This window comes from Bubalus bubalis, chromosome 23 (genome assembly GCF_019923935.1).
Source record: "Bubalus bubalis isolate 160015118507 breed Murrah chromosome 23, NDDB_SH_1, whole genome shotgun sequence".
Taxonomy (NCBI): domain Eukaryota; kingdom Metazoa; phylum Chordata; class Mammalia; order Artiodactyla; family Bovidae; genus Bubalus; species Bubalus bubalis.
This window is the reverse complement of record NC_059179.1, coordinates 27,648,429-27,672,273: the sequence shown is the minus strand read 5'-3', so window position 1 is coordinate 27,672,273 and position 23,845 is coordinate 27,648,429. Positions and strand designations below refer to the sequence as shown.

Sequence of the window (23,845 nt, the reverse complement as noted above, 5' to 3'; positions counted from 1 at the left end):
TGTTTGAATATCTATTATGTTAGATCTCAGGCATTATTTTATTCATTTATACACATGAATATAAACTGTTTAAAGCAAAACTCCTCCATGGCTCTCAGTTTGATGTAGGGGGGTGGCTGCTTTTACACAGGGAAAGACAAAAATAACTCTAGCACACTGTTATAGGCTTTATATTTTAAAAAAGAAATGTTTGTGGTAGGAAGAGAAAAATTTTCCTGGTGTAACTGGGAACTAGGTAATGGAGGAAGTGACTTTTCAGATGTGCCTTAGAATAAGAGTCAAGGAAGACGAGGTGAACCTGGAAAACAGCCTTTCATGCTGGAAGGAAAAGTACACAGAGGCTCCCAGAGGCTAAGGAAGGGCAAGAGACACTTTCAGAAGTGGCACGTCTTCCCCTGTAGCAGGAGGGTGACCGCGGAAGCGAGATGCACCTGGGCTCCCACACTGAGACCCGAGTGTTCTCACCATTTACATTTTCTCACATGGATTTGATGGTGGAGCCGAGGGGCTCAAAGGAGGCAAGAGGAGACCAGTTTTAAGGCATGTTACCACCTTCCGCTTGGAAATGAAACAAATAAATGAAAGTTGTGCAAGTCCTGATTAAAAAAAAAAAATTATAGACAATCCCAAGTTTAATTAATCTTGTTGAATGAAAGTCTTACAAGATGCAGTACGATGGCCCATATTACTTATGTAACAGGATAATTATTTTCTATTTAATATGGCTCACTGCAAGATAAGACTAAATAATATATGCCTCCAAGGCTTTTTAAATAGACTCGTCTTTTACTTACATTTGTGGCTTCCAGCACACACCAGAAAGTGAATGCAACTGCATTTCCCCCTCAAACTGGTTCAAAAACACAGAGAATGGTCACCCTGAGCTGTTCTGTCCACTACATTTTTTGGGTCACATGGTCTGTTCATAGGCGAGTAGTAGATAGTTCTGCACATTTCAAATAAAAACATTAATTAGATCGGTTTGCTATGTAGATCACTGTTCAAGTCATCCTGCTAAAGCAGCTTGCCTGGCATCTGCCCGCTAAGTCTTGAAAGTTTAATACACTGTCAGTGAGATTGTTGCATATGACATGTGTGGGACTTATTTGCAAGTCTGAGATAATAACACACAATATCCTTGCCAGAGTTAAGCCTGGCCTCCATCAAATAAAGGTTTCATTATCAGCTTTATTTGAAGTGGAAATTTTACTGTCAGGCTATATCAATAAATACAGTAGATGTATCCCAAGGATCGTGGCTTTAAAATCCTGTGAATGTTAGTATAATAGTCTGTGGGGTTCAGCTGAGTTTCTCTGGGGCATGTGGGGTTTCATTAATGTTGATATGTTCCATCATTTAGGTCTGTGATGGGGTCGAACAAGGAACCGGACCTTGTGCATCTAGAGGCCAGAACTGTGGATGGTCGTAAGTAAAGCCACTTTTCCATGATGCTAATAGTAATAATTTGTTTTCTGGATCTGCCATGAATTACAACTGTGTTAAGGGAAGTCACAGTGGCACTAATCTAAGTCATCTGGACCTGAGGACTTTTTGTGTGTGTGTGTCCTTAGTAATCTAGAGTTGTCTTGATGGATAACGCTCATCCAATCAGGGGGTTTTCTTTGCAGGTGATTAAAAATTCCAAAATCCCTTATTGCTAAAGTAAACATTATTATTGTGTTCAGTTCAGTTCAGTCGCTCAGTTGTGTCCGACTCTTTGCAACCCCATGGACTGCAGCACATCAGGCTTCCCTGTCCATCACCAACTCCTGGAGCTTACTCAAATTCATGTCTATAGAGTCAGTGATGCCATCCAACCATCTCATCCTCTATCGTCCCCTTGTTACTGCTGCTCTTTTGATGTGATTTTTTCACCAGTTTCCTTGTTTTATCAGATATCATCCAGGCAATACCTCACGGTCTAGTGGGAGATTCACAGAATACTTGGAAAGGGCTTGTAGGAGAGAATCAAGCAGCAGAAGGGAAAAGTCAGTTGGTAGCTCTGAACACCCCTGGTGAGATTGGCTGAGTGAAGGATTGTGTTTCCTGTGGACATTGTGACTTTAGCACTCGATGTGGAGGGAGTTGAAGATTCACAGTCCAAATACATGTCTGTATGGCTCACAAGTTCACTCTTTTGTGTGACCTTGAAAGTCTTTATGCCCTTGTTTCTTCACTGTAAATTGAAGAAGTGAATAACAGTGATTCCTACGGCAGCTACTATTTACTGAGCACTTGCCCTGGACTAAGAATTACGTTAAGGGATTTCTATACTTGATCACAACTGTCTTCACAACTTGTAGGTGGTTCCTATTTTATGGATGAAGCAATCGAGGCATAGAAAGTTTAAGTAGTATGGTTAAATGACGTGGATTTCCTTCCCCTTCTTTGGTCCTGAGGATCTCCAGAAGGGCTGAGCATTTCACAGGCTAGTACTAGGCCCAAGATGGGTGCTGCAGGTTAAAGAGTAAAGGGGGAACTATAGAGAAGAAAAAAAAGGATGAGAGAGAAAAGGCAAGTGAAAAGGAAGAGGTCTCCAGTGTAGAGAAGAGGAAGAGAATGGACTCTCCAGTCACCACGGAGCCAGGACGCTGGTGGAGGTTGTCCAGCACTGAGCAGAGGGCTATAATCCAATTTTGGAGACCTTCCGTCCTTCACAACTACCCCTCACAGTTCACAGACTTTACCATCACTGACGCTGAGCCTGTCTACACGTCCTCCACTCTTTTGATGTAAAGGCAGATGATACCCATGGTTTACCAGCTCACAGCTGAAAGCAGCTGGTCACCGCACCATCCACACTCTCCAGAAGCCACAACTCCTCCGTCACTGTGCACTCACAGGGAGATAATTTCATCTCCAGAGGTTCCTTTCTCTGTGTAGGGGATGAGTATATATCCTTTGGCTGAATCAGTTGGGGGACAGATCAGGGTCCAAGCTGACCATCTCCTTTCTCCTTATAAACTCAGGAAGGGCTGTGATACGCAACGTGCCCAGATTGTATCTGACACAGAATAACCTCAGCAATTTAGAGCTGCTTCCTCTCCTCTTTTAAAGTGGGCTGTCTCTGGTGGTGACCAGAGCTGGCAATGTGACCCTGGATTCCAAGGTTCAGTTCTGAGTACAATAGCCAGAGCTGTCTTTTCTGAGGTCAGAAGTTACAATGTCATCTGTCCATTTTCTCAGTCTCATTTCACTCTGGGCCCTCCTCATTCCTAACCTGGGGATCTTTGGGTTTGCTTTTAATTCTTAGACCTGCAAGGTCTGTCTCCCTATAAGGCTCCAATACCTGGTGTTTCCTCTGCTTGGAATTCATTTCTTTCCTCTTTCCTGACCAATTCAGTATAACTCATGACTGGGGATCATCCAGGAATCCAGTTATACATCCATTTTTTAAATATAACTTTTAATTCTGAAATAATTTTAAACTTACATAAAGTGAAAGTTCATTAGTCATGTCTGACTCTTTGCAACCCCATGGACTGTAGCCCTCCAGGCCCCTCTGTCCATGGAATTCTCCAGGCAAGAATACCGGAGTGGTAATACCGGAGCCTTTCCATTCTCCAGGGCATCTTCCTGACCCAGGGATTGAACCTAGGTCTCCTGAATTGCAGGCAGATTCTTTACCATTTGAGCCACAAGAGAAGCCCCTTAGACTCACATAGAAGTTACACACACACACACACACACACACACACACACACACATACACACACAATAGTAGAGTTCCCCCAAATCCTCCACCCAGCTTCCTCCAATGATAACATCTAATGTAACTACAGAATTATATCAAACCAGAGAAAGCATCCCTGGTTTCTTAAGACTTCTTAAGGAAGTCTTTCTTGAACTTCTAATCTAAATTTGTTTATTTTGTGTTTGGTTTCATCCAACTCCATATTTATCTTTATGGTGCTCATCTTAGCTTGAAATTACACATTCCATTTACATGATTATTTGATCATAACTTTTCCTCTCCACCTGCCTATAAGTAAGTTCTGTGAATGCAGGAGTCAAGTATACCTTTGCTTGATAGTGGGTCTCCAGCACATTCCACAGTGGCTCCATGTAGAGAGAGCTTACTCAATGAACGAATACATAGTTGATCAATTTTCAGTCAACTGGCTACCTAAACTCACTTACAGGTTTTATGAAAAATCTAGAGCACTGCGTCTCAAACTTGAACATGCATACAGCCCACCTAGGGATCTTGTTAAAATGTGGATTCTGATTCAGTAGGGGCCCAAGAGTCTGCAGGTGAAGCTGCTGCCACTGGTCTGTGGAACACGCTTAAAGTAACAAGGTCTCACAACGAAAAGCTAATGAAAGAGCTTTAGGCTCTGTCTCCCATGACCACACTCCTTGTTTAGAAAGCTCTGGATGAAATTGGTAGCATCCCAGTTTGCTTCTATTTTCCAGCTTTGGGGGATTCAGCTGCTTTCTGGCTTGTGGCATCTAATGCTCTCACCCCATATCCTGAAAGCAACAAGACCGTCACTTTCCCTGATCGGCACGTTTTCTCTCATCCAGCAACATTCCTGTGCTCCTTGCAGGCACGGAGGCTGATAATGCCAAACTGTCATCTCAGGCTCAGCTTTCACAAGGCATGAAATACATCAGTTCTAATTTTATTTATTTATTTTACTTTTTTTTTTTTGGCAAAGGCAGCATCTTCAGAAACTATCCAAGAGTGAAAATTCAATATAGGGATTTAATTTGAAACGTTATCCCTATCAAAACAAAACAGGAGAAAAAACACAAAACCTACCATTGAAATAAAGGATATAAGCATAATACCTGACCTGACTCAGTGTAAAAAAGAGATTTTTTTTTTTTTTTTTTGGTATCATATTCCCTCTGTCTGTGTCTCTCCAAGAGAGTCAGTAACCATGGCTTCAGATCAAAGAAATAGAGAGGAGGAGGAAAGAAAGAGAGAAAACGGAGAGGTCCAAGTAGCAAATAGTTAGCAAATATAACTGAGTGTATATTTATCAGAATCAGGCTCCAGGCTAGTCGGTTGCTCCCAGAAATCCAGTATCTATGTTAATTCTCTCTCCACATTCTGGGATTGGGTTTCCTCTTTTGTTTCTCCATCCTTTCTTACTGTTTAGTATATGAAACCCATCAGTTGTATTCTAGGTCATACATCTGGTAGAGCATATGCCCAAGTAATACAATTTTTTAAAAGTTTGTAGCAAGTTTTTTTTTTTTTTTTCTGATTTTAATGGGTTTAGGAATTTTGTCACCAATTCACTGAGTCATGTGACACACAACAAAATCCCTCCTTATTTTGCTCATCACCATGGGGTGGATGGCAAATCCTTATCTGAGCTTGCTGTTGGAAGTTTAGTTTTAGTCTCATTTCAGATCTCCCTAGATTACATTTTATGATTAATTTCTGTTTCAATTGAAATCTCCATATTTGAGGGGAGATGAGCTCTGGAAAGCTGTTGCTCTATGAGGGTCTGTGACCGACATAGACGTTTCTTGCTGACTGTGCTCTGAAATCGGGATGTTTTGTAGTTTACACCATGACAAGGCTGGTATTCTTTCTTGTACTACCTCTCTGCCTTGGGAGGCAAGCTGAAGAGAGCAACCTCAATTACAGTCAATCATGGGTTGTATTATTGGAAAATTCTGAACGTATTTATTGTACTTGGCATTTGTTATTGGCCCCTGCATTCAGCCGCGGACAAATTGATACATCGTCATCCTGGAAACAAAGATTTTACTGTTTAAATACTGTGTGTGTGAGGGAGAGAGAGAGAGAGAGAATGTGTACGTACACATGTATGGTATGCACCTAATACATTAAAACTGCTACCCAGTACATGAAAATTGTAAAAAGGAAACCTACCTTCTATTGATTTACCTAATATACATATGTGTGTGTGTAAATGTAATGTATATAGTGAGAAAATGTTGACCAAACTGTTAGATTGAAATCTTCCTGAAAAGTCACATCTTATTTAATCTTGGTTCTGTGTATAAAGCATAGCTCAGAGCCTGATACATTTAACGTATATCAACTTAATGAATATCTCCTTGTCACTGTATGGGCAGGTCTTCTTAAAGAAGGGGCTGTAACCATAGGGTGTCTAGCCCCATAGGTCTAATGGATGAGATGAGCATGAGAAACTCACAACTCCCTGAAATCCTGTGCCATGTTGTATGTATGCATGATCTGAGGGAAAAGAGCAAAACTTTTATCAGAATTCTTTGCATGATAATTATCCATGGGTCTGTAGTCTTATATTTGTGCTTGTCTATAGACATTATCTTGTAAGAGAAACTGCAATACCAAGTTTGAGCTTTATTGCTTCTCCATTTTTATTTCTGAAATGAAAGACCTGGCCAGTGAACTGAATGTTTTCTGTACCCGTGATGATCCGTGCCAGCAGGAACAGGGGACAGGGGACAATTACTGGTCTCCTTGTCTATTTACATGAGTCACTAACCTTGTAACAGCTTGCCATAGGACTAATCTCTTTCACTGAGGAAAAACAACCTTGGCCCTTTAACGAACTGTGAAAATGACTGCCCCCAAACTCTGAAATGAAACTCAAACCAGTATCTTATAAGCTGAGATAAAAATCAAAGGAAACTTACAATTTTGTAAAACCACTATCCCACTAATTCTGGCTGTAGGTGAGAACTGGACATCTCATTTCAACTTTTTTTATTTTCCACCCCTCCAATCAAATTTCCATAGTGAACGTCATGCATGTCAGCACTTGGATCAGGGAGTCCTGCTGAGACACTGTGGGAAGGTGACAGAGACCTCAGTTCTCATCAGTCCCCAGTGTATTAGCAATGAAGTGGTTTGAGGTTATACTGTAAGCATCAATCACTTTTATTCCAACAGAAGTAGAAACACTGACAATAACAAGGAGAAGCAGTGCTCCACTGTATCAAGTGAAAAGCAGGTCCACTTTCTGACCGTCATTCCCATTCCCTAAAGTTGGTATTTTTTAAAAAATATGTCTTCTATTGTTGGAAGTTTAGTTTTAGTCTCATTTCAGATCTACCTAGGTTACATTTTCTAATTAATTTCTGTTGTAATTGAAATCTCCATATTTGAGGGGAGATGAGCTCTGGAAAACTTTTGCTTTATGAGGGTCTGTGACTGACATAGATGTTTCTTACTGACTGTGCTCTGAAATCTGGATTTCATAATTGTTTTGACTTATACATATAAATGTGTATGTATGTATACATACATACTCACAAAAATTCATTTTATAAAACTCTTATGCCAAATTTGGTCTGGGTGAATTCAATACTGAGTTAAAAATCTTTCCATATACTATATATATACGTTTAGCAGTCCTGAATATTCACTCAAAGGATGGATGCTGAAGCTGAAACTCCAATACTTTGGCCACCTGATGCAAAGAACTGACTCATTTGAAAAGACCCTGATGCTGGGAAAGATTGAGGGCAGGAGGAGAAGGGGACGACAGAGGATGAGATGGTTGGATGGCATCACCGACTCAATGGACATGAGTTTGAGTAAACTCTGGGAGTTGGCGATGGACAGGGAGGCCTGGCATGCTGCAGTCCATGGGATTGCAAAGAGTCGGACATGACTGAGCAACTGAACTGAACTGAACTGACTGAGCCACTTAATGACTAATCACTACATAGGAACTCCATTATACAATCAACTATAATTTTGTTAATCACTATCCCTGATGACTCAGATGGTTAGGAATCTGCCTGCAATGCAGGAGACCTGGATTCCGTCCCTGGGTCAGGAAGATCCCATGGAGAAGGGAATGGCTAGGAATTCCAGTGTTCTTGCCTGGATAATTCCAGGGACAGTGGAGCCTGGAAGGCTACAGTCCATGGGGTCTCAAAGAGTCAGTCATGACTGAGTGACTAACACTTTCCCACATCTCTGATAGACATACAGATGTTTGGCTATTTCAAACAATATTGATACATACAGGTACACACATGTTACTTACTTGGTTGGTAAGCATTCAGACAAGTGTAGGGAGCAAGCACTGCTCAAAGAAAAATTACAGAATGGAAATTCTTAGGTCTAAGAGTGTATACATTTTTAATTTTCATAGACATTTTCACAATACCCTCTGAAATAGTTGCATCATTGCATACTCTCTGACTATGAGAATGCCTATGTTTACAAGCCCTCAGTAGTCCAGGATATTATGAAAGATGTTTTAAACATAGCCCATCTGATGAGCAAAAATGTGGCATATCCTTATTGTTTCTGTTTACATTTATTTAATTAAGAGTGAGGTATTGTATTTACTTAATTATTTGCATTTCCTTTTCAATGACCCTTCCCAAGGTATCAGATCTTTTTAATGTTCTAGAGAAGATCAAAATTTTTGCATTTTATTCAAATTTAAAAAATATCAAACTTGCTACCAGAGTCCCAACACTAGTACACCAATTGGCATTAATAGACCCCATGTTTCATAGCCTTCTTTTACCTTTGTCTTAAAAAGTTAATGTATTAATCACTTTTAGGCTTTAGGGTAGGGCTGGGGAGTAGGTTAAAAGTTTCCTCTAATGGTCAGCTTCATATACTTATAGCTCTCCATCACTGGAGCTGAATCTGGCCTCTATACCCTGACACTGAATTAAATCTTAGAGATAAGAGTTTTGGGCCTAGTAGAAAAGAATAGATAGCTGTGTTGCTTTGCAGGCAAAAGGGGCCACAGCAAGCTAATGCCCTCAAAATTGTATGTCCTCACCTGGAGGAGGGTAGTGAATAGTTTTATAGTAATGCTTCCAAGAGAGTGTGGCCACGATCAGCTCATGGACATTCTTCTGATTGGTTTGGTGGTCAGGTAAGTGGGAATCAGCATCATCAACCGTCTGGTTCCAATGGGTCTGGGGTCTGTGTGCTTGTGGGCAGCATACAGTTAGTTTCTTCCACCCAGTGAGGGTTTCAGTATCTGCAAAATAGCTCAAAGATATTGTTTTGTATATCACTGGAGGAACCTTCCCTCAGGAGCCTTCCCTGAGGCTGCACTATTGTTTCTAAACTGTTCATCTCCAGTCTCAGCATCCCTCTCCCTTCTCTAATTAGCAACAGTTTGAACCTCCTGTTGGAACTCAGCAGAGGTCTTGGAGGCTGAAAGAAGCCTGTTTGCTGTCATCAAGAGATGAGGGACATAGAAGACTTTTGTGCCCAGGAGCCCCACAGGGTCCTTCTTGGTTTCCTCACTTCCCAATATATTTACTAAATGCTTTCTTACCTGTCCTTCCCTATCATCAAATCAACCTTCCAGGCTTAGCGAGTCCAATGGTACCTACCACTTTGACCCCATTTTTCGTATTGCAAAAGTCTCTTGATTTCAAAGACTATTGATGTCAACTTGGCCTCTCTGATTTATCAGCCTAAGGACAGCGCTGAAAACCAACCAGAAAAGCATGAAATAAGATAACACGGGCCTCCCCACACAGCGATGAAAAATCTGACAGTGACAGTGCAGTAACAGGCTCAGCTGGGCAGCTTTCAAATTGGGTCCTTTGTGTAACATTGGTCCATTATGTGCCACTTCCCCTGCCTCCTGGGTGCCCACCCATGTGTGAGGAGGTCTGTGCCCTCAACTCCCAGCCTGAGGAGGAGAATACAGAGGTACACGAGAGAAATTCGTCATCTCCAGATGGTGTGTGTGTGTGTGTGTGTGTGTGTGTTTCAAGAAAATGTTACTAATGGACACTGAAATGTGAATTTCACATCATTTTCACAGGTCGTGAAATGTTATCCTTCTTAGGATTTTTTTCAACCATTTAAAAATGTGAAAGCCATCCTTGGTTCAAGCGTCACACGTAAACAGATGACAAGCTGTATTTGGATGGACCAGAGTTGTGTCAGCCTCTGAACTACATTGTTGCAAACACAGTTAAAGCCCAAAGTGCCTCTTCCCAAAATGCATCCTCTGATAACCCCAACTAACCATTCTCCTTAAATGGGTATCTATCACTCCTATATCCATACTCAAACTCATCCACATTAGTCACTCAGTTGTGTCTGACTCTGTGTGACGCTATGACTGTAGCCCACCAGACTCACATACTATTATCTTATGTGTAATATTGATTTGTATATTTCGCACTTCATAGAAGTGGTATCATGGCTTGTATACCGTTCTACCTTATTGCCCAGTACTGTGATTGGTGCTCTGTCCATGGTGCTGAATGGAGCTCGAGTGCAATCTTTTTCACTGCTGTATTTCTTTACACTGTGTGATGATTCTGCCTATGTTATTCATTCCTATGATAGTGAATGGGAATTTAGGTTGCTGCCTTTAATTCCTTTCTTTGCATGTCTCATCTCTTTTCACCTTCATCATGACCTTGTTAGATCTCCAAATCTTAACTCTATGACAAAGGACTGGATTTCTACTGGGTCTTCAGGCTCCTCCAGGATTCAGCAACACCAGTTCCTAAAACATACAATTTCTATGAGTTTGAGAAATTTCTCATGTTTCTGACTCCCAATTTAAAGCAAAACCAAAAGGTACATTGTAAAGGTCTTGCCATTTTTTCATACCACCACTCTCCCTTTGCCCCATATGTTCTTAAGCAGCCAGGATGCCAGGATTGTGCATTATATTCCTTTTGTCTGTTGCTGCTGCACTAGATACTTTTTAGCTACACTACTTACAGCAACTGTTGGAAATAGGTCCTTCCTCCTTTCTTTCCCTCGCTCCTTTTTCCCACTTTCATTCTTATTCTCTTTCTTTCCTTTAATTATTCTCCTCATTGTAACTATGAGGAAAATGAAGTTTGCAGTGATTACATATTTTTGATTAATTATTTTTGCCAATGCTGCAGGGCCAAAATTTGAAGCCAGGTCTGGTTTATTCCAGACCTGTTTGTTATTCATTTGAAAGGCATTGTTGGACATCAGTGGTATGCCAGGTGCCCTTCTAGGCATGCATGAGGGGTGATAAGGGATGTTGCAAAGGCCCCACTCTCATCAAGCTTACCTTCCAGTTAGGGAAGACAGGTTATGAGCATATGCATGATGCTAGGTGGTGATAAGTTCTAGGAAGCGAAAAACAAAATCTATAAAGAGGGGCTGGTTGGAGAGGGGGAGCTGTCAAAGAAAGAATCTTTGATAAGGTGGCATTTGGTATTTCAGCTAAGTCTTTATGTAAGTAAGGGGGAGAGGTGGGTCTGCCACATGGAAGAGCATTGCAGACAGTGGAACAGCATGTGTGAAGGGTTTGGCCCATGGACATCCAGGAATAGCAGGGAGGCGGGGTGGCTGGAATACAGAAAAGACAAAACGTGTCATATCTTTCTATTTATTCCACTGCAGAAGGCAGGGATTGTACCTATTGATCTTTCAGTTCAGTTCAGTCGATCAGTCGAGTCCAACTCTTTGTGATCCTATGGACTGCAGAACACCAGGCTTCCTTGTCCATCACCAGTTCCTGGAGCTTGCTCAAACTCATGTCCATCAAGTCAGTGATGCCGTCCAACTGTCTCATCCTCTGTTGTCTCCTTCTCCTGCCTTCAATCTTTCCCAGCATCAGGGTCTTTTTTAATGAGTCAGTTCTTCACATCAAGTAGACAAAGTTTTGAGCTTAAGCTTCAGCATCAGACCTTCCAATGACTATTCAGGGCTGTTTTCCTTTAGGATTGATCGGTTTGATCTCCTTGCAGTCCAAGGGACTCTCCAACACCACAGTTCAAAATCATCAGCTCTTTGGCACTCAGCTTTTTTTATGGTCCAACTCTCACATCCATACATGACTATAGGGGAAAACCATAGCTTTAAGTAGATGGACCTTTTGTTGGTAAAGTAATATCTCTGCTTCTTAAAATACTGTCTAGGCTTGTCATAGCTTTTCTTCCAAGAAGCAAGTGTCTTTTAATTTCATGGCTGCAGTCACCATCTGCAGTGATTTTGGGGCCCAAGAAAATAAAATCTGTCACTGTTTTCATTGTTTCCTCATCTATTTGCCATGAAGTGATGGGACTGGATGCCATGGTCTTAGTTTTTTTGAATGTTGAGTTTTAAGCCAGTTTTTTAAACCTCCTCTTTCACTTTCATCAAGAGGCTCTTTAGTTCATCTTTGCTTTCTGCCATAAGGGTGGTGTCATGTGCATATCTGAGGTTATTGATTTTTCTCACGGCATTCTTAATTCCAACTTGTGCTTCATCCAGTCTGGCATTTTGCATGATGCACTCTGCCCACAAGTTAAATCATCAAGGTTACAATATACAGCCTTGACATACTCCTTTCTTAATTTGGAACCAGTCCGTTGTTCCATGTCCGGTTCTTTCTGTTGCTTCTTGACCTGCATACAGCTTTCTCATGAGGCAGGTTAAGGTGGTCTGATATTCCCATCTCTTGAAAAATTTTCCACAGTTTGTTGTGATCTATACAGTCAAAGGCTTTAACATAGTCAATTAAACAGAAATAGATGTTTTTCTATTGATCTTTATTGAACATTTATCATGTTCCAAGTATGACATTCAGTATTGAGTATGATGAAAATAGCAAGTTAGTATAGAAATGGTGGATTGCATATACCCACATGTATCAGAGGCCATTCCTTGAACCTACCCTCTGTCCTGGCTTTCATCATATAACACATGAACACATGTAATGAATAGTACACACCCATCCCCCAGAAACTCTGGAGAAGCCATGCTGTGCATTTTCTCCCCCATATGCAAAAATGCTTTCATTTCTTGTAAGTTGAAAATTAATGGGGGATGGGAAAGAGTTTTAAAGCGTTTATGCTTACCAGCTTGGTTTATGGTTTTATTTAAGACTAAAGTTTTGCAATATTAAACTGTTGTCCCTAAGCTTTGAGTTCTTTACCTGTAAAAGGTACCTTATTCTGGATTATTTCCAAACTTGAAAGAGAAAAAGCACGTGATGCACTCAGCACAGTTCGTGACCCAGAGGAGAGGTGGCTCTGGTGGTTTTGGAGGTTAATGCCACTGTTGCTATCAATGGAGCCATTCTTGGAAGGAGAGATCTGCCTGAGCCTCGGGAAAAGCTCCACAGAAAGTGGCCCAGGAAGTGTTAGGAGAATATCACAGGAAAGGAAGAGGCAGTTCAAGCCCCAGGAGGGAGCTCTCTGAATGAACACGGAGTGTCAGTCAGCAATGCAAATGCTGTTTAGAAAAGGCAGAAACCCCGGAGACACAGACTTGCCAGCAGCATCACAGAGTTTTGATTGCTTGGGCAAGACTGAGAAGGAAACAGGTCCCAGTGGGTAAAGGATGGTAAAGACCTTCAGATCTTAAAGTCAATAGTCTGATTTTTACCATCCTCCTTTGATTCTAAAATTCTAAGAACCTTCATCTCATAGAGAAAAAGTCTGAAGCCTCGTCTGGTAAATAACCTTCTCGGAGTCATCCAGCATGTGAAAGAGAGAGAGACAGAGCTCAGACCTAGCCCTTCACTCCAAGGGGAGGGAGACCCTGCACAGCAATATGGCTGCAGGCAGGCCACCCTGCATGCCAGGTGGCAGGATGACATCTGGGTCATCTCATATCCGAGTTACCTTCCAGTTCTGCCTGACCACTACCTGCACAGAATACTTATTTAGTTACACTGGGAGAATGCTTCTTCATGGTGTTTTAAAATATTACATAAATAAATTAACCCAAATCAAAACATGAATATAAAGAAAGCTATTGTCTCAGGTAGAAATGTCTATAGTACTTTACAGTCCATTCCCTTGAGACACAGTGAGCATACTGGTGATGAAAGCTGGGGATGGGGGACTTGGATCACAACCCCAGCTCCCACTGTGTGAGCACAGTCCAGCCTGACCCTGGACTGAATGCTGTTCCCGACTGTGGTGTAACCTCACAACCACTAGCAAGATGGCTCCTGTGTATACCCATCTTACAGACTTGAGTGGTAAAATGATTTGCTTAGGTTTACCAAGCTAAGCCTGCATTTAAGCCAGTATACCTCTGCTCCAAGCCTGGCCTTTAAAAAGCAGCTTCCCTTCTTTAGAGCAGCACGGATCTGGGGGCATGGAAATTGCATTATGCCAAGCAGCAGCTGTTGCAGAGAGTGAGGGTGCTTAGAAAGAGCAGCACAGTGTCCTAATTACCTGCGGCAAGGAAAACATCTGTGTGGGAAAAGTAATGAAATTAATTCTAAAGTCTAGCGGTTGCCTACATTAATTGACGTTAATTAATGCCAAATTACAAGACACCTCCTATGGAATCGCATCATACCCTCACCAGAATTGAATATGGAAAGAGTTCATCACATTAAATGCTATTACAGCAAGCCCCAAGGGGAGTAAGAGTGATTGGTCCCTCATTATGAAGTGCAGCCAATTTCTTTTTGTTTCCATTAGGAGGGGAACAAGAACAAACAAGGAGCACTTTACCATGGGCAGGCGGTTTGGAATTGATCGGTTCCCCTTCAGCTTGTAGATTTCATTTTGAGCCACTCCAAGCAAGACATGGTTTCAAGACCTCTTCCTGGAGCTTTTCTTGGGTGCTTTGGTTGTACATTTTAAAATTCTCAGAACTAATACAATTATGTAAAGTTTAAAAATAAAATAAAATTTAAAAATAAAAAAAAAGGAGAGCCAACTTCAAAAAAAATAAATAAATAAAATAAAATTCTCAGCACAAGAACAGCTCATTGAACAGGTCTGCCTCACCGTGTGGCATGAGGAGTGGAGAGGGATGGAACAAGCAAAGGCGTTAGAGACGATTCCCTAATTCTGATGAGTAGAATCCCGCAAGCCCACCATGACCCTTGGGCCGCCTTCCCTGGCTAAGAAGTGCTGACCAGAGATTTGCATGCTGGTTGGTTGTCTGCCTCTCTCATATCACTGCCTCTGTACTAGCATTGACGTCTCGTATATATCTATTATTCATTTTCCCCATGCAAACATACATATGTAGATATCTATATATACCACTTGCACAAAATCGTGTCCAATAGCACATATTTTGGTAACCTACTTTTTAAAAACTTTTATTTTGGAATAATTTTAGATAAACAGAGAAGTTACCAAGATACTGCAGCTTTACCAAGCATCCCTTAATGCGAACATCTTATACAACCATGATCTATTTTTTTAAGCTAATAAATTAACATTTATACAACATTATTAGTTGATAACTATTTTATTATATAAAATGTATTAAGAATTTCTGTAAATCCTCGTATAAGGATTCATAACAAGCTATGTACTTTCTACAGTATATTTAGCTGTGCCTCAACTGTTGGCCATTTTGTTTTCTCTTACCTTTTTATTTATTTATTTTTTAAATTTAAATTTATTTATTTTAATTAGAGGCTAATTACTTTACAACATTGTATTGGTTTTGCCATACATCAACATGAATCCGCCACGGGTGTACACGTGTTCTCTTACCTTTTAAAATTATAAACAACACTATGATGAATATCAAAGTAACTAAATCTTTGCATGGTTCATTAATTATTTCTTCAAGTCAAATTCTCAGAAATGAACTCACAGTCAAAAGAGATTTTAATAAATGTTGATCCTTATTGACAAATTACCTCATGAAAACATAAACATACAGTTGCTCTTTTTCTTTCTCCTTTTTTTTTTGTATTTAGGTTTGTCCATTGATAATTTGAAGCCAAAACATACTTAACAAAAATTGGCCCCAAACTTGCTGGGGTTTTTCATGCAATGTAGTGGGAATAAACCAGACCTGGAGTCTGGCCAACCCAGTTTGAAAACCTATACTGCCCTTTCTATAATCTCCAGGAGCTTCATTCTCTTTACCTGCAAAATCAGTTGATAAATTACATGCCGTAGTATTGTGACGATTAAGTGTACCAAATGAATGTGAACATGCTTTAGAGTACTTGGCACATAAATGCACAGCAAATATTAGTTTCCCTATCCTTTTAATTTCTCCCCAAATCCCTCAGATTCATAATTTCCATATAGTTAAGTTATAAATATAAAGAGTTTATTTTTATATTTTCCATCTTATGTTTGTTCAGGGACCTTTGAAGAGAAAGTTGAAATCTTAAGAAAGAAATTATTAGACAACACTACAGATAAAACAAGCACAGTGTACTCATCAAGAAATCCTCAGGAGGTGGCAGTCTTACGAATTCTAATTGGAAAGTTGTATTTGTAATTGGAAGCCCGAGACTTCCTCAGTCAGAACCTTTGATTCAGACTGTTTTCATTCATTATCTCATGTAACAAGAAGCATGAGAAAGGGCGGCTCGGGGTTCAGCACAGTCAGACGCTCAGTGATGTCATCAGGGAATGGGCCCTTTCCATCTCTTTGTCATATTCATTGTGGAAGCTCAACTGTAAGACTCCTCCATGCACAGAAAGCCTAGAGCACTTCCAGACATATTGACACAGTGTTGTATGGGGGCAGAAGAAGGTTTTCTGCTATGCCTCCCTGTAGCCCCTTATAACTTCTTCTTTACTAGAACTGGATTTAACAGCACATGATGTAGGTGGAGTAGGAGGACTTGGAGTAAACACAGACCCAAGAGAATTACTCCCTGCATATCAGAGCTTCTGAGTGATGTGGGAGAAAGATGAGCCACCAGATCCACATTGGCTTTTCTGGCAAAGAGGTAGGGAGGAATGAGTATTGGACTGGTCACCAACAGTAATCAATAGTGAAATATAACTGGAATACTCAAATTCAGTTTTTTAAAGGACCTACAATGTGCCCCAACACGATCTAATCATTGTGAAAGGTTGCAGAAGAGAAAATAGACACATTATAGTTTTTGTACAACTTCTGAGTTTCAAAACATTTAGCATATATATTATTTCAGTTAATTCTTAGAACCAGACTATAAGATAGTTGACACTGGCATCCTCATTTGAGAAATGACAGTGATGAGACTCAGGGAGGTGAAGCGGTGTTCTTTGAGTGATGCAACTAGGGAGTGACCACGGCAGAACTCACACCCAGGTCTCACAGATGCCCGTCTCCATTTCTAGGATCCTGAGCTGCCTTCTGCAAGGCGGAAGTCAACTGAAAGCTATGCAAGGGTCTGATGGGGTATGAAATGGCGAGGTGAAGATTTTGTGTCCCACGAAGAGAAATGTTCTGGGAAGAGATGAGCCCCAGAAATTCTCTTCAGAGATGAAGATCATAAATTATGTCCTAAAATGAAACTTTATTAATTAAAGTTAATATAATTAATAATTAAAATTATATACATTTATATATTGTGTAATTATATAAATTTTATAATTATTATAATTCTAAAATATAAATATATTTAATATAATTATAATATATATTTATAATTTATATATTATAATTATAATTAATATAAGAATGTCTAAAAAAAGTAGATGGGGAAGGGAGAGTAGAAGCCTTTTCTTTAGTCGTTCTTTGGAGGACTAGATGAGTTAAAACACATACTTGAGAGCTATTTCCATCCCCACACAAGGCGGCAGGATAAAGGAAGACTGAATAAAGCTCTCCTCCTTCCCTCTCCTTAGAGCTTATCGGCAACTGTCAGCCATTGGTCAGTTGGAGCAAATGTGCATGTCGCCCTCTACTGGCACTGCTTGTAGAGTACAGGTTTGCCCAGATTCGGACTCGACTGAGCGACTGACCTGAACTTTAAGTAAAAGCAGTGGGCTGCTGTCTATGGGGTCGCACAGAGTCGGACACAACTGAAGCTTCTTAGAAGCAGCAGTGCTAGAAATGTCCTTCAAGGAAGTCATTGCTGCTGCTGCTAAGTCGCTTCAGTCGTGTCCGACACTGTGCGACCCCATAGACGGCAGCCCACCAGGCTCCCCCATCCCTGGGATTCTCCAGGCAAGAACACTGGAGTGGGTTGCCATTTCTTTCTCCAATGCATGCAAGTAAAAAGTGAAAGTGAGGTCGCTCAGTCGTGTCCGACTCTTAGCAACCCCATGGACTGCAGCCTACCAGGCTCTTCTGTCCATGTGATTTTCCAGGCAAGAGTACTGGAGTGGGGTGCCATTGCTTTCTCCAGGGAAGTCATTAGTGAATCCTTATATCCAACTCAGCGTACAATTGCCTACCCCCATTTCATGTAAATAATCATGTCCTTATTTCTCCATTTGGAGGAGTGTATTTCTTCATACATCTTTGTATGTCCTAAAATCAAACTCACCCATTCGTTAAACATCAAAAAAAAAGGTAAAATAATTTCCTTTTTCGTTCAAAAAGATATATTCCAGTAAAGTGCCATGTTCCAAAGAATATTTATTTATTATGTACTATGTGCTGATTTGAGAAGGAAATGGCAATCCACTCCAGGACTATTGCCTGGAAAAATCCCATGGACAGAGGAGCCTGGTAGGCTACAGCCCATGGGGTCGCAGAGAGACGGGCACGACTGAGCCACTTTACTTTCACTTTAGATTGTGATAAGTTCCATGAAGGGAATTAACAGGATGGAGTATTATTGAAAAGCAATCATAGGAGACCCCTAGAAATAACAGTAAGCTGAAATCTAGACCTTTGTTAGAGAACAACCTGGGGAGAAGCCTTTAGAACAGAGGGAATATAAATGTAAAGCCTCTTAAGTGGTAGAAAATGTGACCAAATTTCTAAACATATTTTAGGTCAGCTTGGAAGAATCACTTAGAGAGAAGAGATTAGTGTGAGGGGAGGTTGAGGCAGCACTGATGGAAGGTTTGAATGTATTCAGGAGCTCTGCAAAGGGAGTTCTGAGTGACGTCTGATTCATAGAGAGTGCAGAACAGTTGTGGCTGAAAAACAGACAGCCTCCCTGGTACAATATATTAATACTGTCAGCAGCAGGGGTCAAATCTGTTAAAAGCCATTTTTACTGGTATGTTTATCACCTGCTCTGGTCTCAGGTGAGAGGCAGGGTCTTAGTTTGCTGCTGCTGCTGCTGCTGCTAAGTCACTTCAGTCCTGTCTGACTCTGTGCGACCCCATAGACGGCAGCCCACTAGGCTCCTCTGTCCCTGGGATTCTCCAGGCAAGAGTACTGGAGTGGGTTGCCATTTCCTTCTCCAGGGTCTTAGTTTACTCAAATATAAAATGAGAGCAATGTTTCTGAGTATGGAAGCTCTTCTCAATTCTGTTTTATTTCCAATTAGTAATAGAAGAAAAACCTTTACCTTGACATAGGGCTGTATTGTTTATAACAGGGTACTTCTAGCATGAGATGACCAATGATTGCATGTATGTTTGTGTGTTTCCCTATTTATCAGAGTATGGCAGTGAATCCTATTAATAAGGAAAGAAAATAACTAAAAAAGCACAAGTATTATTGCCAGCTTTTGAATTTTTTTTTTTTTTTCAGTTTGGTTTGGAAGGAAAAAAAATTAGCTAACAGAATTTAGTATTCTATGATGACAAGAGTTGGTGGAGGCACTGGAAAATAGTGGTGGTGGTGTTGATAGCAAGTGAGTAAAATAATCATGAAAATTTAAACAATGATTATAACAACAGTAATGTGGTTAATAGAGAATGTGAGGTTTGTTGAAGGAACTGCAGATAGCAAGAGAAACAGAAATGTCTACTCTGACTCTATATACTGTGTGTAGATCACCCCACCCGCATTTTTTTCTTTTTCTTTTTCTTTTTTTTTTTTTTCAGATTCACAATACCTAACATGCCGAATGCAGAACTGCACAGAGGCCAACAGAAATAAACCTTTCCCAGGCTACATCGACCCAGACTCTCTGATTGTCCAGGACGATTATGTGTTTGTTCAGGTATGAAAGATCTGCTTCCGCTGATTGGCTCAAAGACATTTCCCTTCCCTGCTTCTAATGCAGCCCCTTCACCTGCTTGCCCTCCCTGAAGAACAATAGAGAAAGAAGCAAAGGCATTCTTTTTTTTTTTAACAAAAGGAACATTACCAAGTTGAAGCTTCTATACTAACAGAATAGTAATTCCTTCTATTGCCTGTGAATTTGAAGTTACTGCTTCTTAGTGAAAGAATTCAGAGATAAAGTAGTTGGTAAGAAGTGGATGTATTTGGAGAGAAACACAGTCCACAGAGTGTGGGCCATCTCAGAGGGCTAGTGAGAGTTTAGAAGTACGGCAGTTAGTTTTTACAGCCTGGGTAATTTCATAGGCTAATCAGTGGGAGGATTATTCCAGTTATTTGGGGGAAGAGGCAGGCATTTCCAGGACTTTTCGACCTTTCATGCTTGCCCTCAGAACTGTCATGGCATTGGTTGACATGTCTTTTAGCGTGCTAACTAGTACAGTGAGTGTATAATGCAGCTCACTGTGCCTTGGAAACAGAATCTTCCCGCATCTTGGACCCAGTTGGTTCTAATCCGTCTTTGCCATGTCCTATGACGTGTCATTCTTTTAAAGGTTCTGCCCTGTCCTCTTCCCTCCTGTTTCACTTCCTTGGGGCAGTGTCTGGGCATGTGTCAAAACGGGGTCCTGGGGACACTGCTCTGAATACTCAGGTTGTCTCCAGAACTAAGCACACTTGTATTCATCCTCGTCACATTCTGCGTTCCAAAGAGGCTCCCTTCAGTTGTCAATAGGACTGAGCAGATATGTCAGTCTCTTCCTAGAGCAGTCAGCCAACAAGCCCCCTCTTCTGAACCTGCCTTAAAAATAGAGAGCCAGGTGGTAATAAGCTGTGGGGTGGCTGGAGGTGGTGGGCGGCAGAGCCAGTAATCAGCCATTATTGTCAGACACTGCTGTGATTAGGATCAAGAGAATTTAGATGAGACATTCAGGTGGGTTTTTCACTTTCAGAGAGAGTAGAGAACAATTTGAGAAACTGTGGGTTCAGGAGCAATTAGAAGGGAGAAGGAACAAGTATCCTTTGTTTCTTTTTGCAGTTAATAAAACTTTAAACTTGTTTGGACAAAACATTTAAAAACTCAGTTGTTGCTTTTCATGTTAAAATTGACAAAGTTACTATTGCTAAATAGTTTATATATAATACACTACATACATACAATTTCACTATGATTGAGACATTCTAGACACTACTATATGTACTTGGACAAGAAGTTATAATTTAGAATATTTGATCCCAAATATCGAAAAGCAAATGTTCAAATTCCTTGTACTTTTAAACTATTTCACAATTACACACACACACACACTTCCTTTTTTCTTCAGGAAAATGAGTAATGAGCACTCTGATAATTTCAGCATCAAATTATCAAGTGACACTAAAATGGAAAATGGTTACCCATATTGGTTCTATATATAATTCATTTCTCCATCAGTGGTGCTTCCAGGGACCTTTCCTGTTTTATATTAACAGTTTATAATCCACATATATGACTTACAAATGAGAATCAAGTGTGCATTTAGAGTTTCATATATATTTTTACCCAGGCCGCTATGAATATATAACCCATCTCTAGGACTAAGAGAGAGCTGGCCACATCATGGTGAATATAATAACTTTCCAGTCACATTTTTATGTGTCTGATGAAAATTCACCCAGAGCATTTGTTGACATTCTGAGTATGCAAACCAACTGACTTCAAACTCCAGGTGTTTATATGAGTTAAGAGTGGCAACAGGAATCCAGAGAAACTGAGAGTAAAATGGTGGTTTTCAGAAGCTAGGGAAATGGGGAGATGCTGGTCAAGGGTATACGTGTCTAGCTATAAGTTCTGGGGATATAGTATACAGCATGGAGGCTATACTATATTATATACTTGAAAATCATTAAGAGAATAAGTCTGAAATGTTATCAACATACACACAGACACACACACATACAATCTTAACTAAATGAAAAGATGGAGGTGATTGCTAACCTTATATGTGGTAAACATTTCATAATATGTATGCATCAAATCATTGTACACTTTAAAACTGCATACGTTATGTGTCAATAATATCTCATTAAAGGTGGATTAAGGGAGAGTTTGGCAGTGCAGCCCTGACACCTCATTCATGGTGCTCAACTGAGATGGAGACCACCCTGCTCTTCCCCCTCCCTCAGACCCACCGGGTTCTTTGGGCTGTACATCCTGGAAGGACCTGGGGCAGTAGCACACCATTCTCTTCCGGGAGGGGGAGATCGAGAATGATTTAGAACCCGGAGATGGGGGCGCCGGTCCTGCCACTGTGTGCCCTGGCCCATTCCCTTTTGATATGGCACGGGGACCTGTTTGTGTGGTCACAGTCTTGGGGCTAGAGAGAGCTGGGTTGCTGAGGGGCTCTGATCCAATATACTCTCAGGCTTGTGTCAGTTAAAAGAAAAATAACCAAAATTCTTTCCTGACTTCTGAGCCACAAGGCAAGTCGAAGAATTGTATTTCTGTCAAGCGGGTTCAGTTTGGGCCTCTGACCAACTCACATACACCGGGTGGTTTTGGAACTGGATGCCAGTGCTTTGCACTTGCCCGCAGCAGCCACTCGCGCTGTTGCGCTGGCACTTACCCCTTCCGGGCAGGGACTGTTCTTCTGTGACCCGTAACTGGTAGTGACTCCTTTTACCACCTTTGTGCTTACGTTGCAGCTGACATCAGGGGGACGGCCACATTACTACGTGTCCTACCGAAGGAATGCGTTTGCCCAGATGAAGCTCCCCAAATATGCTTTGCCCAAGGTATGGCCTGAATCAGCTCCTCTATTTCAGTACCTATTCTTTTTCCCAAGGACCCTTTCAGTCTCTTGTAGTTATTTTTTTTAAATTCCCCATCTCCATTTCTCAAATTCACTTATATTCTTTTTTGCCAATCTCACCATCTTCCTTTCTCTGTCGGTGGTCCCTCCCTCTCATATCCCTCTTTTCCTCTCTCTGATTCTTTGTAATTCTTACTACAGGGACATCTGAGTACACTGATAACTGATTTGCTTTTGCTTGCCAAGTGGTATGTATTGGTTTTTAGCAAAACAGAAACTATGCTTTGGAAACACAGTATATCAGAGCAACAGGTATGATACATATATATTCTGACCTGTTGTTATTATTTATAAAGTGATACATTCACTGTATCACAGATACAGTGATACAGCTTCTGACCTTTGCTTTCCCTCCCAGTGGAACTTATGAGACTAGTTGTCTTTAGGGTTCAGCGACACAGCTAATTTTTTAAACTTTCCCCAAAACGTACTCTTTTGAAAATAGAGGCAGACAAGAGACTCCCAACAGCTCACATCCCCAGGCTGTCTCTCTATAAACACTGAAGAACTGTGTTAATACGGAGCGCCACCTAGTGGAAGTGAAACTTACTTAGGCGCTCAAAGTTGCGGATTTGCGGTCTTGTTGCCACTGTGGTATTTTAAGTGGCAGTAAATTGTTAAATGCATCGTGCCTTTTTTTCTAGCAACAACCACTGAAATGCGTCTTCATTAAAAAAAAAATTATTGAAGTATAGTTTATTTGCAGTATTATATTAGCTTCAAGTGTACAACATAGTGAGTCAATATTTTTTCTAGGTTATATACTCCATTTAAAGTTATTATAAAATAATGGCTATATTTTCTTGTACTGTATAATATACCCTTATTTATTTTATACGTCGTAGTTTATGTCTCTTAATCTCATACCTTTATCTATCCCCTTTACCATTCCTTTTCCCCACTGGTAACCACTATTTTGTTCTCTGTATCTGTGAGTCTGCTTCTCTTTTGTTACGTACATTTGTTTGCCTTATTTTTTAGATTCCACATATAAGCTATAGCAGAGAATGTGTCTTTCTCTAACTTATTTCATAAGCATAATTCTCTTTTGGTCCATCCTCATTGTCACAAAAGGCAATATTTCATCCATTTTTATGACTAATATTCCATCGTATATTGATATGTATGTTGCTGCTAAGTCGCTTCAGTTGTGTCCGACTCTGTGCGACCCCATAGACGGCAGCCCACCAGGCTCCCCCATCCCTGGGATTCTCCAGGCAAGAACACTGGAGTGGGCTGCCATTTCCTTCTCCAATGCATGAAAGGG

At 40.7% G+C, this 23,845-nt stretch overlaps 1 protein-coding gene across 1 annotated transcript in view; it reads left to right on the top strand.

The window, feature by feature from the left end:
* SORCS1 (sortilin related VPS10 domain containing receptor 1) overlaps positions 1–23,845 on the top strand; it is a 673,129-nt gene that overhangs the window by 416,239 nt on the left and 233,045 nt on the right. The window contains exons 6-8 of the mRNA XM_045164209.1: positions 1,361–1,425; positions 19,552–19,670; positions 22,412–22,501. Coding sequence (XP_045020144.1) covers positions 1,361–1,425; positions 19,552–19,670; positions 22,412–22,501 — 274 coding nt within the window. The remainder of the gene's footprint in view (positions 1–1,360; positions 1,426–19,551; positions 19,671–22,411; positions 22,502–23,845) is intronic.